The sequence below is a fragment of the Amblyomma americanum genome, chromosome 1 (assembly GCF_052857255.1).
Source record: "Amblyomma americanum isolate KBUSLIRL-KWMA chromosome 1, ASM5285725v1, whole genome shotgun sequence".
NCBI classification, from domain to species: Eukaryota; Metazoa; Arthropoda; class Arachnida; order Ixodida; family Ixodidae; genus Amblyomma; species Amblyomma americanum.
Window position 1 is genome coordinate 21,583,225 of NC_135497.1, and position 22,906 is coordinate 21,606,130.

The 22,906-nt window shown below is 45.3% G+C and overlaps 1 protein-coding gene, 1 long non-coding RNA gene and 1 other non-coding gene across 5 annotated transcripts; 2 read left to right on the plus strand and 1 right to left on the minus strand.

The window, feature by feature from the left end:
* The first annotated feature begins 218 nt into the window (after positions 1-218).
* Positions 219-382, plus strand: LOC144116885 (U1 spliceosomal RNA). The gene has a single exon (XR_013312000.1). It is a non-coding gene; the product is annotated as a U1 spliceosomal RNA (small nuclear RNA).
* A 2,169-nt stretch (positions 383-2,551) lies between these two features.
* Positions 2,552-11,835, plus strand: LOC144110872 (uncharacterized). Its single transcript, XR_013309939.1, has 3 exons — positions 2,552-2,798; positions 9,716-9,952; positions 10,346-11,835. It is a non-coding gene; the product is annotated as an uncharacterized LOC144110872 (long non-coding RNA).
* LOC144110851 (HEAT repeat-containing protein 1-like) lies at positions 9,727-22,349 on the minus strand. 3 transcript variants are annotated; one of them, XM_077643931.1, is made up of 4 exons: positions 21,198-22,039; positions 20,464-20,592; positions 19,627-19,864; positions 9,727-9,965 (listed from the first exon to the last, which is right to left on the minus strand). In XM_077643931.1, the coding sequence occupies exons 1-4, from the start codon at positions 21,246-21,248 to the stop codon at positions 9,727-9,729; spliced, it is 657 nt and encodes a 218-aa protein (XP_077500057.1). In that variant the 5' UTR covers positions 21,249-22,039. The 3 variants fall into 3 exon arrangements, with proteins under 3 accessions (XP_077500057.1, XP_077500059.1, XP_077500064.1); XM_077643933.1 differs by having other exon boundaries at positions 20,849-22,030; XM_077643938.1 differs by having other exon boundaries at positions 9,828-9,965; positions 19,643-19,864; positions 21,198-22,349.
* Positions 22,350-22,906: the final 557 nt, after the last annotated feature.

Genomic DNA, 22,906 nt, shown 5'->3' on the forward strand with positions numbered 1-22,906 from the left:
ATTTAGAGCACATTTTAAGCGAGTAATAAACAGAAATCTGTTTAAGGAATTCATAAAATTAATAGCTCAAAGGTTGCTAATAATGGCTATGTTGTGCCGTCAATACAAACTTGAATGCAAGACAATAAAAGCGGTTTTTTGACTTTCCTGGCGATGCTCATCGGAGCAGGAGGCGAGGTCCCTGCCGGTGTGGTGAGCTGGCAATGCCGTGTTCAAGCATACTTACCTGGTGCCGAGGCTACCGTGATCAATGAGGCGGTGCCTCCAGGGAGAGGCGTGAGCATTGCACTGCGCTCGTGCTGACCCCTGCCACTACCCCAAACTGGGGCAGATGGGGCATGCAATTTTTGGTAGTGGGGGACTGCGTTCGCGCTTTCCCCCGTTTATGTAAATCGAAAATCAGACCATCTTTACACATACACATTTACATTATACGAGTTTAGCAGTTTTTACGCTGTGTTCGCTGCGCGCGGGCCTAGGCCTACGCCGCATTGGATTGTACAAAGATTCCGTTTATCACGCCAAAAGAACAGCACTGATGAACTGCTGCTGCATTATGATGTGGCCATGAGTGGTATTCGTTGAGCAGGAGGCGGCACCAGTCGATACCTGAAGACGATTACTGTTTGCCCTGGCGCCTCGCATCCAACATGCATGGGCGTTATTTATGTCTAAATTTCACACGTAGTTGAACTGTCGCAAATATTAAACCGCATCGTTCTAACGTGCCGTCTGAAGAACATCCTTTTTCATTTTTTTTTTAGGGTGGGGGGAATGAGCGGCTGCTCAAATGTCATTCTTTATTATTTTGATCTTGAGGGCTGACCATAGTCGCCTGTTGATTGCACTGTAAGCTATGCATTCAATGGACAGAAATGACAATTAACCCTGTGTTGGCACAGGGTTAATGATTCTCGTACTGTGGTGCCATGTTCAAATAAAACACATCATTCTACACTCACCTTGCAGGATGTCTAATGAGCATGCAGCGAGTATGTACTGTGATAAATGCGAGGAACGTTACTGAATTACTTCAAACTTCGCATGTTCTGTTGTCGTAGTAGTTTCGTATGCTTTGGCGCCTGCTGTTTTCCAGTGTAGAGGTGTTGGGCATGTTAATGTTCAACTTAGCAGCTTTTTTCTCTCCACTCTCTACTGGTCAAATGGTAAAATAAACTGAACATAATGCGTGCTTGCTCAGGCTTAGCTTAGACTACATTTCATTTCATTTTTACTCTCAGGGCCAATCGGCATTACAGAGAGGAGTGGGCGACTAACAAAAATACATGTGTATAAGATCATTATACAGAGCAGACTTGAAGCCTCAGTCGCTTTGGGACGTTAAACCCCCCATAAGCCAAACCAAACCAGACTTGAAGGCGTCGGGTGCAGAGGTGAACATGAGGGAGGCGGAGACGGTTGGAAGTGTAGAAAAAATAGAGATCTGCGTGAGTTGGTACACGACTTAGCTGAACAGTAGCAAAAAACTAAGAAGGTGCAGAGGACTGAGGCCAGAGTTAAAACTGTAACACAGAAAAGCACCTCCAATTAAGCAAGCAAAGATGAGTACACGCAAGCAAATATGGGGACACAGAATTAACATGGAAAATCAAACTCCTTCAAGGATAGAAGAAAGACTGGATGCAGCACAATAAATTCAGGGTTTCCGGGTGAGTCAAACCGATTATTCAGGCTAACCGAAATGCGCGCTGTCACTAATGCTTTCCATTATTCAAACGAGCTCTTGCTCTCTATTAGTTCGCTTCTTAAAAACTAAGCACTCAAGGGTTGAAGCGCTTTTCGTTTTGCTGCGTTTTCTAGAACATATATAGCTACTGACGCCGCACGCGGTTATCGAAACGCTTTGACCGGCTAGAATGGCTCAGTGGTTAAGGCGCTCGTCTACTGAGCCGGAGTACCCGGGTTCGAACCCGGCAGCGGTGGCCGCGTTTCCATGGAGGCGAAACGCAGAAGGCGCCCGTGTGCTGTGCGATGTCAGTGCACGTTAAAGATCCCAGTTCAGGTGGACGAAATTATCCGGAGACCTCCACTACGGCACCTATTTCTGCCTTTCTTCTTTCTCTCCATCCTTTATGCCTTCCCTTACGACGCTGTTCGGATGTCCACTGAGATCACAGAGTCAGTCAATCAACTTTATTTGGCCAAAGGGTGATAGCTTGCTCCCCCATGGGCCTCAGCCGAAACCCTGGGGGTTGGGCTACCGGGCCGGTGACGGTGCCGTTGGTCGGTCACAGCCTCGCGAGACAGTTACTGCGTCATTTCCTTTCCTCAAAAACCAATTTCCGACGCTTTGTAGACGCCTTCTTTTACTTCGTCACTTATATTTATGTTCACAAACTGCGCTGTAGATGTTGTGGCCAAAGGTAAATTACATATGCTTACGATGGGTATTGGGGCAAATTTGATATCCCCTAAAACAAGGGGAAATAACGCAAGAATGACGCACGGCTGCACGCTACTGCAACACAGCAACTACGGCAACTACCGCCACCTCTGCTCCTGCTGGGTGGCGCTGCCATCGTTTTCGGTGCTGCAGTTTAACTGCGGGAAAAGCGAAGTGCTGACAGCCGACGGCTTCTCGTCTGGTTTGGCAACATCACGGGGAATTTTATCGGAAGTTGCGGTGTTGCGGTATCCATGCTATCCATGCGGTAGCTGGCTCTTTCGAGCGTTGTCCATGGGTTTGTAAATTGTTTGTTGTAGAGTTGGCCATAATGATTTGTCGCTTACCGACAAATGTCAAGACTCGGGACGTGAACTACCAAGGCTGTTCCCAAGTGAGTTTTGTGTTCCTGTCCTCCTCCGATGTCGAAGTGCCGTGATATGCAGACGTGAAGATTGAGCTCGGCGTGTAACCTGATCTTTTGGCATTTCGGAACACTTTCAGACTTCTTCGAGAAGCGTTATCAGCGAGAATTTTTTTGCTGAGTGTTTTCAGCTGCGTAATGCAGATGTTTTTTTTTTGATCATCCTTTGAAAAAACATTGATGCAAGCCGAGTAGCTTGTGGTTTCAGCGCATTCATGTATTCCGTTCTTAGCTTGTGTTGGTGTACCCCGCGTCAGCATAGAAATGTCTCATCTTTTGCCACCGGTGGTAAGTGCAGCCCTAATAGTAATCGTCATGAAAGAATAGTTGCTTCGCAAAGTGACACTGTTTCCTAGTGCTTTGGTACGATTCTTCGTTTCCCTTCGGTACGCGTAAAACGAGTGATATTGGTCGCGAGGTTTCCAAGGTTTGATGTTATAGCAGTGTTTACCGCGGGCGAGACGTGTAATGGCAGTACTTGATTTTGTAAACCCCTGGCGTCTTAGTATATCTCGCAAGCGCCTTGAAACGTTGCGCTGCTGCAGAATTAATGTTCTGCGTCCGCGTAAGTTTGCTCTGGCCGAGAAAGGAAGACGTAATGCTGCTAGCTCGACGTGAAGTTACATTACTCGAGTATAGCGCAGTAGCTCGCAGTTATCTGTGGCTGACAGTATGCGCAAACCAAATTTCTTGTGAATGTCCAGAGGTGCGCCATATTGAGGCCGTAAAATTCTCCCAATTTCAGGGCTACTCTGGCCATTGTTATGATTACAAAAAAAAATAAAATGTACGTGTGTGTACTGTTGTCACCCATTCTCGTTTCTTGTTTGTTTTTTTCCCTAATGCAAAGCTGGCTTGAAGGATGTAGCCACTATTGCAATGGCTGCCCCCTCAGAGGAGCGAGGTATCAGGTGTTCATTCTTCTGTTGCATGACAGACCGGCGTTCATTGCACGCTCATCACAGATGTGAAGGTCACAGTATTGATGCATGCATTCTAGAGAGCATGCTGTTTGATTCACACGGAGAGTGCATGCTACACAGCCGTAGTGTTGACCCCATAATGTAAACGCCAGTGGAACTTGTGCTTTCCTTATTTACTTTCATAGTGAAATACTGGTGCAGACTTGCTTCAGCTGATGTGGCCATCATGTTGTTTTTGCCTTTGCTTCATCGAAAAACAGTAGCAGACGTTTGTGACATAGCCCATGCCCTGTGCTTTAAAACAACATATAGTTTGTTTTGGGCTGTTTTGTTCTATTGAGCACATTTAAATACTGTTAATGGTTGAATTTTTCATAAGTGCTCTCGTGTGCGACATAAAATTTGTATATATTCAAGCTCTTTGCTTTAGCAGTATAATTTGTACTGCCAAATGGCACATTTCAGTCCTTGTGCAATGGTGGCGGTGTTTTGGCCAAGAGTGCATTAAGTAATAGTGAAACCTAGAATTGATGGTCATTTTGGCGCATTCGGATATTGTTTAGTTGTTTTCACAAAGTTCCGGATGCATGTGAACATCTATGAGCTGTGTGTGCTCTGTGCACAGGATCCATTGCAGTAACTCAAAATAACTATTGCATTGACTGTGCTCAACCCTTCTCTGTGCCCTCTTGCACACATTGAGGGTTTGTCATGGCTGTTTTGAACACTGGTTAAGTTGACACAGATTAAGAACTGTGGCATCCTCTACTCCAACAGAGACTAGCGAAGTTTCAAAGATGTTGATATTTAAAGTTTCAAACAAACCACAAAAACTAAGTATTTCACACTTTCTAAGTTCGAATCTTTCCATTTGTAACCATGCAAAAAAAACTTATAAAGAACTGACGATATGTTGATTTCCTGATGTTATAGAATTATCCTCCCCCTACATATGCTAGTTTCTGGATATCGATTTTTTTCTACTGAACAATTTTAATTTGGGCCGGAAAGGGTTAAAGACGTACACTAGCTCCCAGACACGCCGACACAGACCTTGCCACAGACACCAGTCCTAAGCAGAAGTCCCCTAAACACATAACACCCATCAGGAGGTCCGCTCAGAACAGGCACAGATGTCTCAAAACTGGCAGCACTAACGGTGCTGAACCCAAAGGACGAACTTTCCTGGTTGCCACAGAACTAGCCACGAAACAGACCAACTACAGATTCCATCGACACACTTCCGAATCCTACTCGCTGCACGGAACAATACCCAAAGGACTTGAAGCAATGTCAGGTGCTCCCTTGGTGCACTTTGGTCTGAACTGCTTACCCGATTGAAAAAGGTTTCAGATGACTCATTCCTGTCATTCATAGCTATTTTAATAGAACATTGCGAAGAACAGCTAAATTCTCGTAGAGACCAACTTAGTAATATATACAAAATTCAGACGAAAGGCAGCCACTAGCATATTTTGTAGTGAGGAAGGAACATAAGCTTCACAATAAATAACAGCGTAAACATATCTGAGATAAACTTCCGCTAGAAAATAGACATCTAGATAGCTCAACAACTGCTCTTCGATTTCGATAGAGCCAGAAGATACTCTCTTGACACTGCAGGACGATGACAGCAATGAAGTTGATATTTCAAAACCCCTAAATGATGTTGATATTTCAAAACCCCTAAATGATAGTGACACAGACTCTGAAGCGTGGTGTCATGTTTTTCCCAACTGACAATAATTTCGAAAAGTATGAGCTTCACCGAGATCTCGCAGAATTTTCGCGAGGAATGTGTATTAAGGAGTATTTCACCGCAGAAGCGAAAAACCAGATTCCTGATTTACAATACATCCTCTAACTCGTGGTCAACACGTGTTCTGCAAACTCAAGCGGCCTGCCTTAGTTTCATTGCTCTCAGAGCCCACAGCACATGGACACCGGACGTGGAACAGAGTCCCGGCTAGACCTTTATATTAAATCTGTGTCCAAAGAAATTATAGAAAAAAACAGCAAGCTCGAAAGTGAAGAAATCTTTCCTCGGCAGAACAGGCTGCTCTCGAGCAGTTAGCCTCTAGAACCGACATAGATATTAAGCGAGCAGACAAAGCTGGTAGCATAGTCATCATCCTGCTCGCCAAAAAATACAAAAAAAGAGACCATCAGGCAACTCAGCAACGCTTGCCATTATAAGAAATTAGGTTGCGATCCCACTTTAGGGCTCTGCAATGTAATTTTGAGCAAACTGGCAGACTTATTATCCAGGGAACGAAAAGCGCAGCCAGAATAGAACTTCTTAAATCCGTCAAACAAACAAGCTGGACGCTTCTAGCTACTTCTTAAAACCCATAAGGTTTCCGCAGAAGACTTTTACAGCAGATATTCCAGGCAGGCCTACCGTTTCGAACAGTAATACACCTACAGAGAACTTCGCTACCTTACAGACATTCCAACCATCCTTCCTTCCTTCCTTTGTCCGGGACAAACCACACCTTTTACGAATAATAGAGTTTTTTAATGGCGCAGCCATTATCCTAGCGGATAGTATACTGGTTACACTTGACGTTGCCGCTTTGTACACACACATTCCCATAAATGAAGGGGTCGACATTCTCACGAACACTTAACTCAAAATTTAAACCCACATGAAACTGAAGTGTATCTCTCGCTACTTCAATTGGTACTCACACTCAACTATTTCAAGTTCGATTCTTCTTATTACCTTCGAGTATTTGGAACAAGTAAGGGCACTCCCTTCACACCGACTTATGCAAACATTTTTATGGGGCTACTGGAATCTAAACTTCTAAATTCATTTTTAGCAATGCTATGGCACCCGTGTGCTGTGTGATGTCAGTGTCTGTTAAAGATCCCCAGGTGGTCGAAATTATTCCGGAGCCCTCCACTACGGCACCTCTTTCTTTCTTTCTTTCTTTCTTTCTTTCTTTCTTAGTCCCTCCTTTATCCCTTCTGCCTATATGTGAGATAGATAGTGCCCCATTTCCTTTCCCCCAAAACCAATTTAAATTAAAATTTTAAAAGTGCTCATATACCTGCTTACACGGATGACATTTTTATGATTTGGGAGGTCTGAGACCCTAAAAGCATTAGTCTCGCACTTTAATTCATTCCACTCTAGCATTAAATTTACTTTCCATTACTCTAAAACGAAAGTCAGTTTTCTCAACACTACCGTCCGTTTAGAAAAAAGCCAGCCAGCTTAAAACCACACTCTACAGGAAGCTTAGAGACCGACAGCAATACTTAGATTTCATTAACCATCATCCAAGACACTGTAAGCAAGGCATATTTGTAGGACAGGCAACATGCCGGAGAAGAATATGTACCGACGACAACAATTTGAAACACCTTCACTCACTAAAATACGCCCTAATTGATGGGAACTATTCCTAGAACTCCCTCAATAATGCTCTCCAATGAGCAACCACTCTAAAATAACGCTAGTTATTTAAAAAAACGAACAAAAGCTAACAGTGAGTGGCTTCCTGCACTTATAATGAAATACTCGAAGGCCTTCCGAACATAAACAGTATTCTGCAGAAGTACCACACTATTTTAACTGGCAGCGATCGTCGCAAGAAAATATTCCCCGACGCAACGAGGGTAACATACAGAGGGAACACAAACCTGAAGGATATCCTAGTACATCCTAGGCTCGTTAAGAAACTCCTACCGACAGTAAGCTCATGCTCTCCGCCTAGATGCAAGACATGCAAGCCTTTAAAAGTGACACTACTGTTGGAAGCACGGCAAGTGACTTCAGCTTCGATATAAAGACTAGCTTGAACTGCGTGTTGTCTATTGCTATCTGCATGCTTCAATGCTCCTCTTGTCAGAAACAATGTATCAGAGAAACCGGGCAATCAATGGGTGCCAGAGTAAATGGTCATCGAGCTGACACAGCAAGGAACGTACAGATGACAGTGTCAGAAAATTTTAATCAATGCAGTCACAACTTCGATGAATTTAAACTGTTCATTCTTCAGCCAGGCATCAAATCTGCAAGTTACAGAAAATACAGAGAGGAATTCCCAATCCACAAATTTAAAACCTTACAACCAGCAGGGATCAACACATCCAGAGGAAAGTTAGAATCTCTCAGTTACATTTCGGCACTGGTGTAATTCTTTTGAAAAGGTCTTGCAGATGGTCAGAGCATTTCCGAGTATTTCATAATGCTGCTTTATCGTTTCTTTCACCCTACCCCTCGGCCTTGACCCATCCTTCCTCCGTCAATTGTTTTTTTTCCCTCTTTTTTTCTCTCTTTGTTATGTCCTGCAGCTCTTGCTATCATTTCTCTGGAACCCTTGACTTCCACATTCCTTCCTACCCTTCGCTGCCATGGTGGCTTAGTGATTATGGTGCTCGGCTGCTGGCCCGAAAGATGCAGGTTCGATCCTGGCTACGGCAATCGCATTTCGATGGAGGCGAACTGCTAGAGGCCCGTGCACTGTGCAATGTCAGTGCTTGTTAAAGAGCCCTAGGTTAAACCCCCTAAACCAAACCAACCTTCCCCCGCTTCCTTTCGCACTTTCTCTGAACTCGCCCCCATTTTCTCGTTTAAAGCGAAGGCTTTACTGGCCGCAAACTTGTGGCAGTGCTTTGAGGAGGCACATGACATGGGATATATATCTCTCTCTCGCCCCCTAGTCACTACTGTGCATGCGCGTTTCCTCAAAATCCAACTTTAAATTTTTAGTTTTCTCCTTCTTTTCCTTTCTCCTTTATTCCTTCCTTTACAGCGCCGCAACCGGTGTCCCCTGAGATATGTGAGACAGTTACTGTGCCATTTTCTTTCCTCAAAAACCAAACAAAACAAGTGAGCGAAGGCGTTCATAGAGTTCATTGGCGTTGACAACTTTGCAAAGGCCTTTCATTTTGACGAAAGGAAAGGCGCACAACCGGCTCCGCGGGTCAGTGGAGACCTCAATCTCGCTTTCATATACGTGGCATTGTTGTCCAACTGCAAAGGCGTGCTTTGATTGCGTTCCGCACACTGGATAGGCAGCGCGCCCTCCCTGCCACCCTGGGATGTTGCATGCAGTTAGCGGTTGATCGCAAGATAGATCACCAAATGAACGCTGCGGCCTAGCTATTGCTGCAGTGCCGCATGTCAGCCACAATGCTGCTGGCGCTAATGCATTCAGGCCACATCTCTCTCTCACCACCGCCACATGTATCAAAGCACGAATGAGGCGTCCGCATATCCAGGGAGCCAGTTATGCGCCCTTCCTTTGCTCAAAGGCATCGCCGTCAACGCCAACGCCAATGAACACAGTGAAAGCCGACATCTTTCGCTTTGTATATCCTGGATTAGCTGAGCTAATCCACATTAATTTTTTTCCTTCATTTGTTGCCACTGTTGCTGACTGCAACAGTTAGTGGCAGGTTTAAGAAATATAATTCAGTCATCATCTGAAAATGCTCACAAAGCCTTTGGCGTTGCCCTTTTATAGTTGTTTTATTTGATTGCATGCAGTGAAAGGAAAGGAAAAGTTTGATTGTTGAAAAGTGTATAAAACGGAATTCAGTGCCACTTGGTTACATTTAAAGGATATTGAATGTTCTTGGCGACTTTAATTACAACTTTATCACATAAATTTGTGCTAGTAGTCCTTGGGTGTTGTGAAATTAGCTAAGTGAGATGTTTACTGTTATGGGTGGTGTTTCCAAAATTTAGTTACTCTTTTCAGACAAACATTTTCTTGGTGATGACTTTTGCTGGAGGAAGCTTCAATATCATTAAGTCACTAGTCAAGTGCAAAAGATGCTTTACCCTTTTTTATTAGCTTGGGAGAATTTAGAGTAGTTTGAAAGTGTCATCTTAGATTTGTACTATCATTTGTACTACTGTGGTTCCTTGGCTTTAGAAAGGATGAAGCCTGTAAATTCTCGGTGTGGCGTCTGGCTTTTTTATAAGCTCTGTGTGTTCTGTTGCAGGCAGTAGCAGCTCATCGCAGGGCTGCGGAGTTGGCCGGTCGGCGCAGGCGTGGCTCTCCCGGGCCATTCAAAGCCTGAGCCCCAAGCTTGCCCGCAAGTTTCAGCAAAGCCCCAGCTCTGCTTCTGCTCGTCGAGCCTCGTGCAGTCGTGCCCCTTCCTCCGAGTCTCTGCTGAAAGCACCAGCTGTTCATAAGAAGAGGTCTGGGAGTGCAGCAAGACCGAGCTCCTTGCCTTGTGGTGAGCTGCAAAGCTTAAGTTAAAAACAAAATTTAAACCATTACTTACCTTGTAAAATAGCATCAGGTGGACTCTGCAATGGGTGTATTTGTCTAGCAGGTGCAGATTTAGTTGTGATGTAGTATTGAAATCAAGAAATGATAATGTTTTGTTTGACAGCTTTGCTTGGTACTGAAAATAACAAAGCTGCAGCGCATTGTTGTGCAGGGAAGTACCCTATTTAATTACGCAGCACAGCCCATTGAAAACCTTTTATGGCTTGTGTGCTGTTTTCTGGCCTCCCTTTCTCCCCCTTCTTCAGGACAGCTGTAAGCATTGCACTTCAAAGATAAAAGCTGTATCAGTGTATAGTGCCAGTGGTGCCTTAAGTTTTCCTTCTTTGTACTTTTTCAGATGAGTTGAAGCGAACAGGTGGAGTTTCTAAACAGCGGAAATGTAACGCATCTGCTGCACCCGTAGCAGATGGTGAGCCCCCTTCCTGCTCATTGGTTGACACCACTTCTGCGGCTGGTCACAAACTAATTGCCAAGCAGTTGATGTAGCATACCATCAAAATTGTCGTGTAATTAAACTGCAAAGGCAAAAGAACACGGGAGAAATAAATTTCCTGGTTGATAATCTTGTGAAGAAGGATAATGCGTTCACAAATGCGTTGTGAATTTCAGCAAGGAAGCTTATACTAATGCAGAGAGACAGACACAGCAGCTTTTGTGGTCCTTGCTATGTGCCATTTATGCACATACGAGAGTTCTTACCACCGTTTCAGTAACCAATGTCGTTTTGGCCGCAGCTCATATCCCGAAAGTTGCCACCACCACCGTAGCACCCAGAGAGCAATCATTACAACAGTTTTCCTTTCCACCAACACAAGCTATTGCAACATTATGTAAACCTATTCAGTAAGATATCCATCAATATAAAACCAACTGCAGATTTTGTACAGGTATCACAGCGCTCTTAAAGGCACAAACTCCTGACTGAGCACACTACAAGCTCAGAAATAAGCTTTCTCAACCAAGAACACCACTCACATGTGCCAGGAAAGTGTGTGGGCATTTGTGGATTTAAAAAGTGACAGCATGCAGAACAGTTTTATGCAAAGGGGTGCCTGTGGAGAGAGCAAAGCAACAGAAGAAATAAACGAGAAAAAAGGAGTAAGGAAGATTACTGTGAAATTTAAGGAGCATATACGGAAATATTCAACAGTGCTGTAGACATCACCGGCCCCCATTCCTTCTTTTTGGATGGTTATTTCTGAAAAACCGTGAAAAGATTCGGTGCAAAGGTGAACTTGGTTGCTGACACCACGCTGTGATAATATTTGAAGCAGTAGTGCATTTAGATTGCATTATTTTATTGACTGTGTTGATTGTTTTATTGTATCGGCCTGCGTTTAGCTCAATTTGATGCTTGAAGCCACTACTATGTTGGTTTGGATTGAACCGACAATACGTAGAAATACAGTCGAGCCCACTTATAACAGAGCTGACGGTCATGCGCATTCCGTTCTTTAGATCCCATGTTCGCAGTAAGTGGACTTTCCGTATAACAGCCAAGAATAATTAGTGTGCCAAAAGCAGCAGTTCTTTTTTAAAAACTGCGTTATGCGCGCCTACTTGTTCAAAGCAGTTCCTTCAGCAACTCTTTCCAGGCTCTCCAGGGTGGTCATCTTCTCCTCGCCTAGACCACTGCTGCCAGAAATCAGCTCTAGGGACAGCATATTGTAGCATGCAGCGTTGTGCCCGGCTCCAGAAGACGACATACCCCAGCATGTCCGGCAGGCGCGCACAGATCGGATCTCGGCACTGCACCTTCTCCGCTTGCCGGTGGCTGCGCTCCCACTTGGCTGAACGAGTCCTCTTAATAAATATGTGGACTCCAGACACCTTCGGCTTGTGTGCCATATTATATTCGTGGTTGAAGCACCCATGGCAGCTGGTGGCAGATGAGCCAGATTTACCAGAATCCTAGTGGTAGAGGAGTGCTCGTCCTATAGACGTTCAGAGGCTTCGTCAGAGTACGCAGCTTTGCGATGATGTTGCCTGCAGGAATGCAGTCATCCATAGAAACATGAGGCCAGCTATATATCAACAGCGCATTGCCACAAATCTACATGTGTCTGATCATAAGTGTTTTTGAGCGCTTCATCCATCCTTCCTAGGTCCATACAGTGACGGAAGTAGTGCAGCGTTCGTGGCAAACAATGTATCAGCTACATTGTCCACTGTCTGACGCTGCCTGCACGTAGCAACAGCATAAGAAATGGAGCCGAATGGGCAGGAGACGCATATCATGTGACCAGCATGGCCAGCAAGGCATTCAAACTTCTGAAATCGGTGCGGTTAGTTGATCCGCGGCCATGGGCAGTAGCTTCACTTGCTACAATTCCTTTGTCTCGCGTTCACCGTGCTCTCGCTTCTACTTGAGATGCTTTGCCCATCCAGCAAACATGCAAGCAAGAAGGGTTTTCTGGCGGGCTAGTTGGTGCTTCTTGGTCATGATTAAACTGCATGAAATAACGGGGACAGTCACAAGAAACACGTACACACACAAAGCTGGAAGTCTGCACTCTGTGTGTGTACGTGTTTTTTGTCTGTCCCCATTCTTCCGTGCAGTATAATCATGAACGCAAGCAATGGTTGCCCTTGTAGGCTGTTGGTGCAAGCTTGGATGATGGTTACTTGCTGTACCAATGGCTCCTTTTTATTGCTTTTTTTGGGCCGACATGCTATTTCTGAGGCACTGTCGAGAGATGAGAGATCTTCGATCTCTGCTTGCTGGAAGTGCGACCTCAACTTCGGGGAGGAGAGTTCACAATAACCGAGCGATAAGGCCAAAGTTGTTCATTGTACAGTTGAACATCGTTATAACAAACACTGATATAGCGAATTATCGGTTATAGCGAACTAAATTCGAACTTTGGTTGGCCATGCTTCATTTTTACGACATTTACTGTTTTATAATGAAACTGCAAAAGCGAGATGCGCCGTGATATTGGCTGTGACAAAGAAATATTTGGGTTACGCGAGGCTCAAAACGATAAAGGTAGCATAAAAAAGCAAAATAATTATTGGAAGCCAATTCACAAGCACACTTTTTTTTATCGTTTCAAAAGGTTGCAGAAAGTTTGGCGGCCTGGCACATAAATTGCACGTTTTACTCGTCGTGCCATCTATGAACAGAGTGCAAAAACTGACAGCTCACATGACGACAAAGGGCCGAAGGGCGGCGCCACTTGTCCAGCGGTGAAGGCAAGCACAGCAACACTGGCAACGAAGAGGAAGGTGGTCTCGCTCGAGAAAAAACTGCAGATATTGAGAGCTGTGGACAGTGTCCGCAAGAAAAAGGGTGTTGCAGTGGAGTTCAGCCTTCCCCCAAGTACCTTATCCACGATTTTGTCCGTAAGAAAGAAGATTGAAGGCAACACCAAGGACGCTACAAATGCTGACCGTAAGCGAGTTAGGCCTTGCCATCACCCGGACGTGGATGTGGCTTTGCTTTCATGGCTTAAAGACATAAGGGCACGAAACTTGCCACTGTTGCTAGCACTTCCTCAAACTGAGGCCAACAGCGTGGCCTGAGCACTAGGGCATGACGATTTCCATGCAAGCAGCGGTTGGCTGCAATGTTTTAAAGATGATGATGATGATGATGGATTTTTATGGCGCAAGGGCATCTATGGCCAAAGAGCGCCATGGCACAAGGTATTTTTTCAAATTCTCAAGGTGGGGTCGAAGACCCATTTCCCAAGCATTTCACCCTAAATAAGCCGAGCACCAGACCAGGGGAAAGCTTGTACCCATTGTATCACCGGTGGGTACCCGGCGGCACTGGGGATCGAACCCCGCACCTCCCGCATGCGAGGCGGATGCTCAAGCACTTGGCGACCGCTGCGGTGACGTTTTAAAGACAGACACGAGATCGCATGCCAGATATTGTCTGGCGAAGAGTCTGCTCTCGATGTGGAGACATGTGAAAAGTGGCTAGAGAACTTACGGCCTCTGCTCCAGGAATACGACGAGTGCAACGTGTACAACGTCAACGAAACCGGCCTGTTTTTCACGTTGTTGCCAGAGCGGTCACTGGCAGTAAAAAACGAAACCTGCCATGGAGGCAAACGGTTGCCGTTGCCGTGAACATGGACGGCTCAGACAAAAGACGACTCACCGTTATCTGCAAGTCTGCACGTCCGAGGTGCCTGAAGGGCGCCCGTAATTTGCAGGTTGCTTACTTGTCTAACAAAAAAGCCTGGATGATGGCCAAGCTTTTCGAAGACTGGTTCACAAATTTCGACCAGGACATTTAGAGGCAGCACAGGATAGGCCCTGTTGCTCTTTGACAACTGTTCGGCACACAAAGTCTTGATCGTGCTGAAGGCAGTTCATTTGGTGTTCCTGCCACCAAACGCAACTTCTGCTTTGCAACCAATGGACAAGGGCATTATCCGTTCGCTCAAGTGCAATTACCAGAAGCGTTTGGTGATGCAAATGGTTTTTGATATCGATCGACGCTGATTAACAACCATCAACATCAAGACGACACTTGAAATGTTGTACGGATCACGGAATGAGGTGAGGCAGTCAACAATAAGGAACTGTTTCGCGGATGCCAGTTTTGTTTTGCCTGCCATAGAAGACAAAGTTCAGCCTAAAAACCTGGTAGAGCTGGACAGAACTTGGAATCGACTGGCACTTCCAGGCATCGCATTTGACGATTTCGTTTCGGCCGATGAGAACTTGGCCGTGGCACCTGAGCTGACAAATCAAGAAATTGTGGATCGCGTTGTGGTCCACGCGGATAACAGCAGCAGCGATAGCGGACGTGACAGTGAACGTGATGGACCATCGATAAGCAGTGCTGATGCCATGGACATGGCCAGGAGGCTGAAAGGCTATTTAGAAAAACTGCGGACAACCAAAACTGCTGAAGTAGAAAAGGCCCTCTTGTGCTTGGACACTGTAGAAAACTTTATTCTGCTCAGTGCTGTGAAGTGAAAAGCCACCAGACGAAGACCAGATCCTTCTTCAAATAAACGAACGCATACCTGTTTTGTCGAACAAACTTTGTTTTTTTGTAATTCGACTTTCCCATACTCCGGTCTGTTTTATTTGAAATGCCACAATCCACAAGGAGAGAGGTAAGGATTACTTCGTTTATAGAGGGTTCGAAGCCCAGAATGGATTTTAGTATTTAGAACATTTTGCGCGAGTCAAATTGTAGATTTGTCAGAGGCGATATTTATGTATAGTTACAACGAATATCGGACATAACGAACTAATTTACGGTCCTGATGCTACTTCGTTATAACGAGGTTCGACTGTCTCTGAGACGAACTGCCACTGTCCTAATGCATATTTTGACAGTAGCAATGCACTCGTTTTTAATAAGCGAGCACTCATTATATCTGAGTCGTTATAACTGAGCATGACTGTAAGTAAATATCAAATGTTTACAATAGCTGTGCCCAATGCACATGCCAAGTCGGATTAGCTACACTGTACCATACACAAAAAAAATTCTGGCTACATGCCTGCCGTGTAGTGCTGGGATGCGCTGTTCTGGACAATGACGACGAGGCCGTGATTTCAATGAGCGTGCTGGAGATAGATGTGGATTACAGCTATGCGTCCTTTTCCTGGTGAGCAACCTCTTATTCACTTCTTGCCTTGTGTTTGTATACAGTTGTGAAGGAAGGCTTAAATACCCTTACAGCTGTTGAGCACATCACACAGCAAGGATTCATTTGCTTTTCTTATGTCAACGAAAAGCATTGTTCTCCACTAAAACGAGAAACTGACAATAAAGGGGCATTAGGCAATAATAAATCAGTTGGTCTGCTGTGGTATGAGGCACTTAGCATCCTGCATCACGCTTTAAGGGGGGAGACAGCTCTTGGAGGCAAAAAAATCACGAAAAAAGACGATTTTTCAAAAATGGAATTTTCGAAATCTGCAGCTGTTTCTTTACCAGCCTGTGAATTTTAAAATCTCCAGAGCCAATATTTGAGCTGTAAAATGAGTAGAAAACTTGCATCCGAGCTCTCGGCAGATTTGCGCTCAACAACAGGGCTTCTTCCGCGATATGCTTTATCGTTTCACTGCAGCGATCGGTGCCATCTTGGTCTCATTTGGAAGAGCTGCTTTTCGCTTTGAATTTCGCGCAGTTGCTCTCTTTTATGCTTATTGGATGAGAGAGAAAATGCCGCCAAAAAGCAGTTGCAACGCGCAATGCTATTCGCTAGTCGGTGCACGTGACTGAAGGCTGCTATCTAATTGGCTGAAGGGCTTCGTGTCGTATGCTGGAAGCATTCGTTGAGCGCAAGCGGTAGCCATCTTGTCAAGGTGTGTTCGCTAGTGCGTCTCGCAAAGATGTCAACGCCGGCGCCAAAGTTTGGCACGACTCACAGAAACGGGAAAAAGAGGAAAAAATCGCTCGTTAGCAACCTGAAGAAGAGCGCCACGGTCACCTCGAGCAACCGCAAGCCCTGTGGATACGCCTCCGCCAGCGGATCGGGAGGTGCCGACCGAGCTAGGCCTAACTGCGGCGCCGGTCGCGGAAGCCTCATCGGGCAGCGGTCGTGTTCGTCATGATACCCCAATGCTGCAACCTTGTGAGATTGAAGAAAAGGGCAAGAAAGCTCAGGAGAAACTTCAGCAGACGGCATCAGCAGCAGCAACAGAGCGCAAGGCAGCGTTCTTCAGTGGAATGGGAGACTCCGCAACTGCCTCACTCGGCGACAGCTTCTCCATCGTCAGGTTGCGTTTAGTGAACGAGATGCTGGCATCAGTGAAGTGCAAAGTATGCAATGGCGACGTGACGACTAAAAAATCCGACAGAGAGTACGGCCTCGCCACCAAACCGACCCTGACATGTGGGAACTGTGGCGACATCTCATCGCAATGAAGTTTGCCGCGTGTGGAGACCGACCGGACAGTGAGCCCGTTCGTGGTGAACATCCTCGCCGCGCCTGCAATGCAGTCAACGGGAAACCAGCGTGCCGCATTGAATGACATATTTTCGGTGATGAATATATCCCACTGCGGTCTGCATTCAAAAACTTGGCAGAAATACGTCAAAAAAGTTGACGCCCGTGGTGGACCATGCGGCTCAAATTGACTTCCGAATGTGCGCGATCAGTTCGAGAAGTTCACACGGAGTTGAATGTGCAGAAAATCTGCAGTGCACACTGAAAAAGCGCCATTTTAATCACTCTGGTCAGACACCCTACATCCCAGGAGGCTATTACGTGTCTGCTAGTGCCAGTTTGTGAATAAAATTGAAGTACTTTGCCATAAACAACACTTCGTTTGATTTTGCTGTTTTTCTCAAAATGGAAATTGTGGACTCATAGCAAATCCTAAACTTCCTAAACTAACATATCTCGGCATCTATGGCAGATAGAACCACAATTCATTTTTTAGCACGTAGCCATATGTGTAGACTAGGCAATGCTGGGAGCAGAATTTGTAATTATTGTTCAGAAATTTTTTAATTTGCTCAAGTTTTTGACTGCAAGTTAGGCATTTTTCGTAGTTTGAGTTTCAATGTCTTTAAAAACTACCTATGGTGGTAAAATTAAAAAACTGTTTCCAACATTTCATCCCTTTCTGTTTCAAGAACCTAACCAAGTGCTATTTATGAACGTTTATAATGTGCTTTTTCTCTTAATTATTCTTATTAATGAGAGCATGTTAATTCAGTGTACCTCAGGAACTAATCAGCCTATCCTGATACCAATGACATTTTTGGAATCAGCACGAAAAACTAGTCAAGGGTGTTTCAGTTCATAAAATTTAGTGCAGAAACAAGAAATTTTTCTTCAAGAGCAGTCTCCCCATTGAATAATCAGCAAACCTCCCTCATCGGATCTGCTCTGCAGAAACAGACGTCCATCACGGACTTTTTCGCAAAGAAAAAATTTACTGTTTTGACAAGCAACTGTCTAAAGTTGTGGTCCACTTAATACGAACTTCGGGATATAACGAACTGACGCCGCGTGGCGCTCATGTTCGTTATAAGCGGGCTCGACTGTATTGAAGCACGAATTACCCATCGGCTACTGTACATCAAAGACGCTTGCAAGTGCTCAAGTAAACGTTTTCAGAAACATCGCTTATGACTAAACTCTGCACCCCCTCATGTTTTTGCTGACAGTTCTAATGTTAGGCAGCTTCCGAATATTTTCTTTAAGCAGACATGATGCCCGTGGTGGACCATGCGGCTCAAATTGACTTCCGAATGTGCGCGATCAGTTCGAGAAGTTCACACGGAGTTGAATCAGCAGAAAATCTGCAGTGCACACTGAAAAAGCGCCATTTTAATCACTCTGGTCAGACACCCTACATCCCAGGAGGCTATTACGTGTCTGCTAGTGCCAGTTTGTGAATAAAATTGAAGTACTTTGCCATAAACAACACTTCGTTTGATTTCGCTGTTTTTCTCAAAATGGAAATTTTGGACTCATAGCAAATCCTAAACTTCCTAAACTAACATATCTCGGCATCTATGGCAGATAGAACCACAATTCATTTTTTAGCACGTAGCCATATGTGTAGACTAGGCAATGCTGGGAGCAGAATTTGTAATTATTGTTCAGAAATTTTTTAATTTGCTCACGTTTTTGACTGCAAGTTAGGCATTTTTCGTATTTTGAGTTTCAATGTCTTTAAAAACTACCTATGATGGTAAAATTAAAAAACTGTTTCCAACATTTCATCTCTTTCTGTTTCAAGAACCTAACCAAGTGCTATTTATGAACGTTTATAATGTGCTTTTTCTCTTAAATATTCTTATTAATGAGAGTATGTTAATTCAGTGTACCTCAGGAACTAATCAGCCTATCCTGATACCAATGACATTTTTGGAATCAGCACGAAAAACTAGTCAAGGGTGTTTCAGTTCATAAAATTTAGTGCAGAAACAAAAATGTTTCTTCAAGAGCAGTCTCCCCATTGAATAATCAGGAAACCTTCCTCATCGGATCTGCTCTGCAGAAACAGACGTCCATCACGGACTTTTTCGCAAAGAAAAAATTTACTGTTTTGACAAGCAACTGTCTTTAAAGCTGTGGTCCACTTACTACGAACTTTGGGATATAACGAATTTACGCCGCGTGGCGCTCATGTTCGTTATTAGCGGGCTCGACTGTATTGAAGCCCGAATTACCCATCGGCTACTGTACATCAAAGACGCTTGCAAGTGCTCAAGTAAACGTTTTCAGAAACATCACTTATGACTAAACTCTGCACTCCCTCATGTTTTTGCTGACAGTTCTAATGTTAGGCAGCTTCCGAATATTTTCTTTAAGCAGGCATGACAGACAAGACAGATTTCGGTGAGAGGGAGAAGAGTGTCTTTTACGTTTTTAAGCCCCTAAAGAAATGAAACCAGGCCCATCCCAAGCTGCGTCACTTTTCCACTACAGGTGCGAATATTGAACGAGTACATGTGTCTTTTTTTGCACATACGCACATTGTCTAAGTGGAAAGCGAGGTATCCAGGTGGGAAGCGCAAGACAGGTTTTCCAGCTGATCAGCACACCGACGGCATTGACCCCACCAGTCCTTTTACATATGGCATCAAGACTGCCAGAACTGAGACCCTGTTAATTAAGGTGTTGAGCAGGCAAAGGCATGACAGCATGAGGAAAACTTAAGGTGCCAAGAAGTACCAACATCTGACAAAAGTCACCTCGTCCACGCCCGTGCCACCCATCTTCGTGACTTGGTGCTCTGCCATCTGGGCAGCTAGGATCCAGAGGTGGTCCCCAGCGCCAAGGGTTGTGGCTAGCTTGGCAAACAGTGACAGCCACCAGTGTCCAGGAATGTCCGGAAATGGGCCCACAAACACTCGCGTCACCGATGCCACTGCGCTCTCTGCGGCCTCAGCTGACTTGCTCTCTCCAGTGCAGGCCTGCACAGGCAAGATGGCACAATGATTACATAAATACTAACAAGGTAGAGCTACCTGCCACAGTAAAATACTCGACGCAGGCACCACCTCATTCATATGCAGACCTACTTGAAGTGGGTTGCGTGCTATGGCATGTTTTAAAAATGATTTCATGACACGGTGTACATCAGTGCAAAAGCTGACATTGCTATTACAGAGATGGTTAAATGCTCTGAAGTGGAAGTGTCTATAAACAAATGAGTGAGGCCTTCATCACTATGGGACAATCATTAGCACAACTTTGGCCTCACATCAAACTTTAACACAGAGGCCACTTAAGTTTCTGCCGACGAGCATAGTCCCACATATGACACCACAATGTCCACACAAATTTTATTACTACAGCATTCGACTTCACTACCTGCAGACCAAGGTTATTAAAGCCCAACATGCCTGAACAAATTCAAAGTGAAGTAAGGTTATTGATATGCTATGCAAGCAGTGTCGACAAGAGCACAGTTGACTGAAAGCATCAAGTGCATCCATTTCGGGACTAATCAACCTATTCGCACGAATCAGCTGTTTCAAGCCAGAGTCCCAAGTGGTGAGCGATGACCTACTTGCAGCAGGGCGGGCACGACAGTCTTGACGGTCGGCATGACCGTCTGGAAGCTGCAGTTGTCGACCTGCCACAGAAGGCTGGCCCCCTTGTAGGTGAACACTGAGGTCATGTTGTGCAGAACCTCCTCCTGTGGGTGCACCAGCAAGGCATATCATTGCTCAGACATCATAACCAGGGGCATGCAAATACTAATTTCTTTTTATGAATCAAACACAAATAGAAGAAGAAAAAGTCTTCAAATATAGCAAATTTTTCAGCGCAAAAAAATTTTAGGAAAAGTAATACCATATTTACTCGAATGTTACTCGACTTTACAAGCTGCTCAGCAGGAAAAAATGAAACCACGAATGTAACGCCAGGCTTAATGACGCAAAACAAAGTACCTTTAATAGACATCGTGGCCAACATGTTTATTCATATTCCTTGCTTTCGGAGGCCGAGTTCTCGGAAACAGAGTCCTCCTTTTCGCTATCGATGTCTCCTGGTAACTTCTGCCTTATCGATGTTATTCACCGCAAGAGAGAATCCATTCCTCTTCATGAATGTTTGGGCCCACCCAAGAGATGCTCTGAACCTCCCACTTCCCGAGCTACATTAACTTTTCAACGGATCAGCTCAACACTGACCCCATGAGACAGCTGCGCTGCTGGCTAATAAAGTACGGCACTTTTTTCTCTAGCTCGACGTGATGGCCGTGGTGAGGCCCACGAAATCCTTTGCACTTGGGCTCACATTTAAAAAGCCCCTCCCGCTGCAGCCGACCTCCGCGGATGGTTGACTCATTGAGGTCAAGTCTTCGAGCGGGTTTCGTAAATTATTCTCATGCGAGACGCAACTTCTATGCTTTACACAGGATCTTCATTTCATTCTTGACCGGGGTTCCATAGCTGACTGTATACAGTAGCCGACGGGTAATTCGGACTTGTGGGATATTTCGGACTTCGATGAGGCACCGTCAGTCGCCCCATAGAAGCGCATACATATTCGCGACGGATATTTGGGACTTCAAAAGTCCGAAAGTTCGATTTTTCGGACTAATTTCAGTCGCCTGCGGGCAAAAGTCAGCCATCTTATCAACTTTTCGGCGGCGCAAAAGGCGCCATCTTAGATTGAGGTGGATTTATGCTGCAGTTGGCTTGGCTTGACACACTTTCGGTACCTCATTGTTGCCAGTAGAGGTCCCTGCGATCTCTGACACTTCGAGGTTGCAGCCGGATTGTCATCGCCGCCTACTTGCGTTTGTCACCGACGTCGTCGCGGGCAGTTATCGCTTGTCCGATACATTGAAAATTGGTTGTTGGGAAGGAAATTGTGCAGGAGCTATCTCACATCTCGGTAGGAAAGGGTAAAGGAGGGACTAAGAGAAGAAAGGAAAAAAAGAGGTGCCATAATGGAGGACTCCGGAATAATTTCGGCCACCTGGGGATCTTGAACGTGGACTGACATCACACAGCACACGGGCGCCTTTGCGTTTCGCCTCCATTGAAACGTGCCCACCACGGTCGGGTTCCAACGCACCCCCGGATCAGTAGCCGAGCGCTCTAACCACTGAGCCACCGCGGCGGGTCTCATACGTTCACCATTCGCCGTTTCGTCACTTGGGTTTCTCTGACCGCGTTGACCGAGTGACGCTCAGTCTTCACGAAGTTACATCTGTTCACCGTATTGTGATTGCGAACGCCGGTTCCGCCGCTTTGAAAGAAAAGTGCCTTATCTTTGCGTGTGTTTAACGAGCGATGTGGTGCACACTCGGATTGTGGACAACATGGCCCCGCCAGGTCCGTCAAAGAAGTGTGGGAAGTATTCCAACTAAATGCGGTGACCTTGCTGCCTAGCGTGTACTGTGAAAGCACAACCTTGGCGCAAATACGGGCGCAAATCGTCGCCAAATTTGCCGCAAGGTAAAATCAGCGACATTTTTAAGCCGATTTCATCTCAATAAAGTGATTTTTTTGTACTTCGCGGATTTTTCGGACTACAGTAAAAGCTTCGAATTCCACGGGGCCGCCAGGCCAGTTCGAATTAACCGAAATTCGAACTAATGAAAGTGAGCAAAAATGGACGCGTTTGATGCCCGGAGGGCACAAAAAATATTTATTTAGCAAAACAATCTGTTATCTCCTGCTTTTTATCTCTGAGGCTACCGTAGTCACTCGGTCTTCTAGAAGACAAGATTATGTCTGTCTCGAAAGCGGTGAAACCATCCTTCGGAGGCGACAAAATCTTCCACATTCATGCGCAGGGCGAAATCGGCCGCCTTCGCCATGATAATTGGGCCGCTCAGTGGAATGCCTGCGCTTCTCATTTCCTTCACCCACGTGATCACAGCGGTCTCAATTTCCAGATACTTGGCTAATTGGAGCCTTTTTCTGTTGCTGGCGAAATCTTCGGCTTCGTAGGCATCCTCGATGGCCTTCCTATTTCGGGCGTAGGTCGACAAC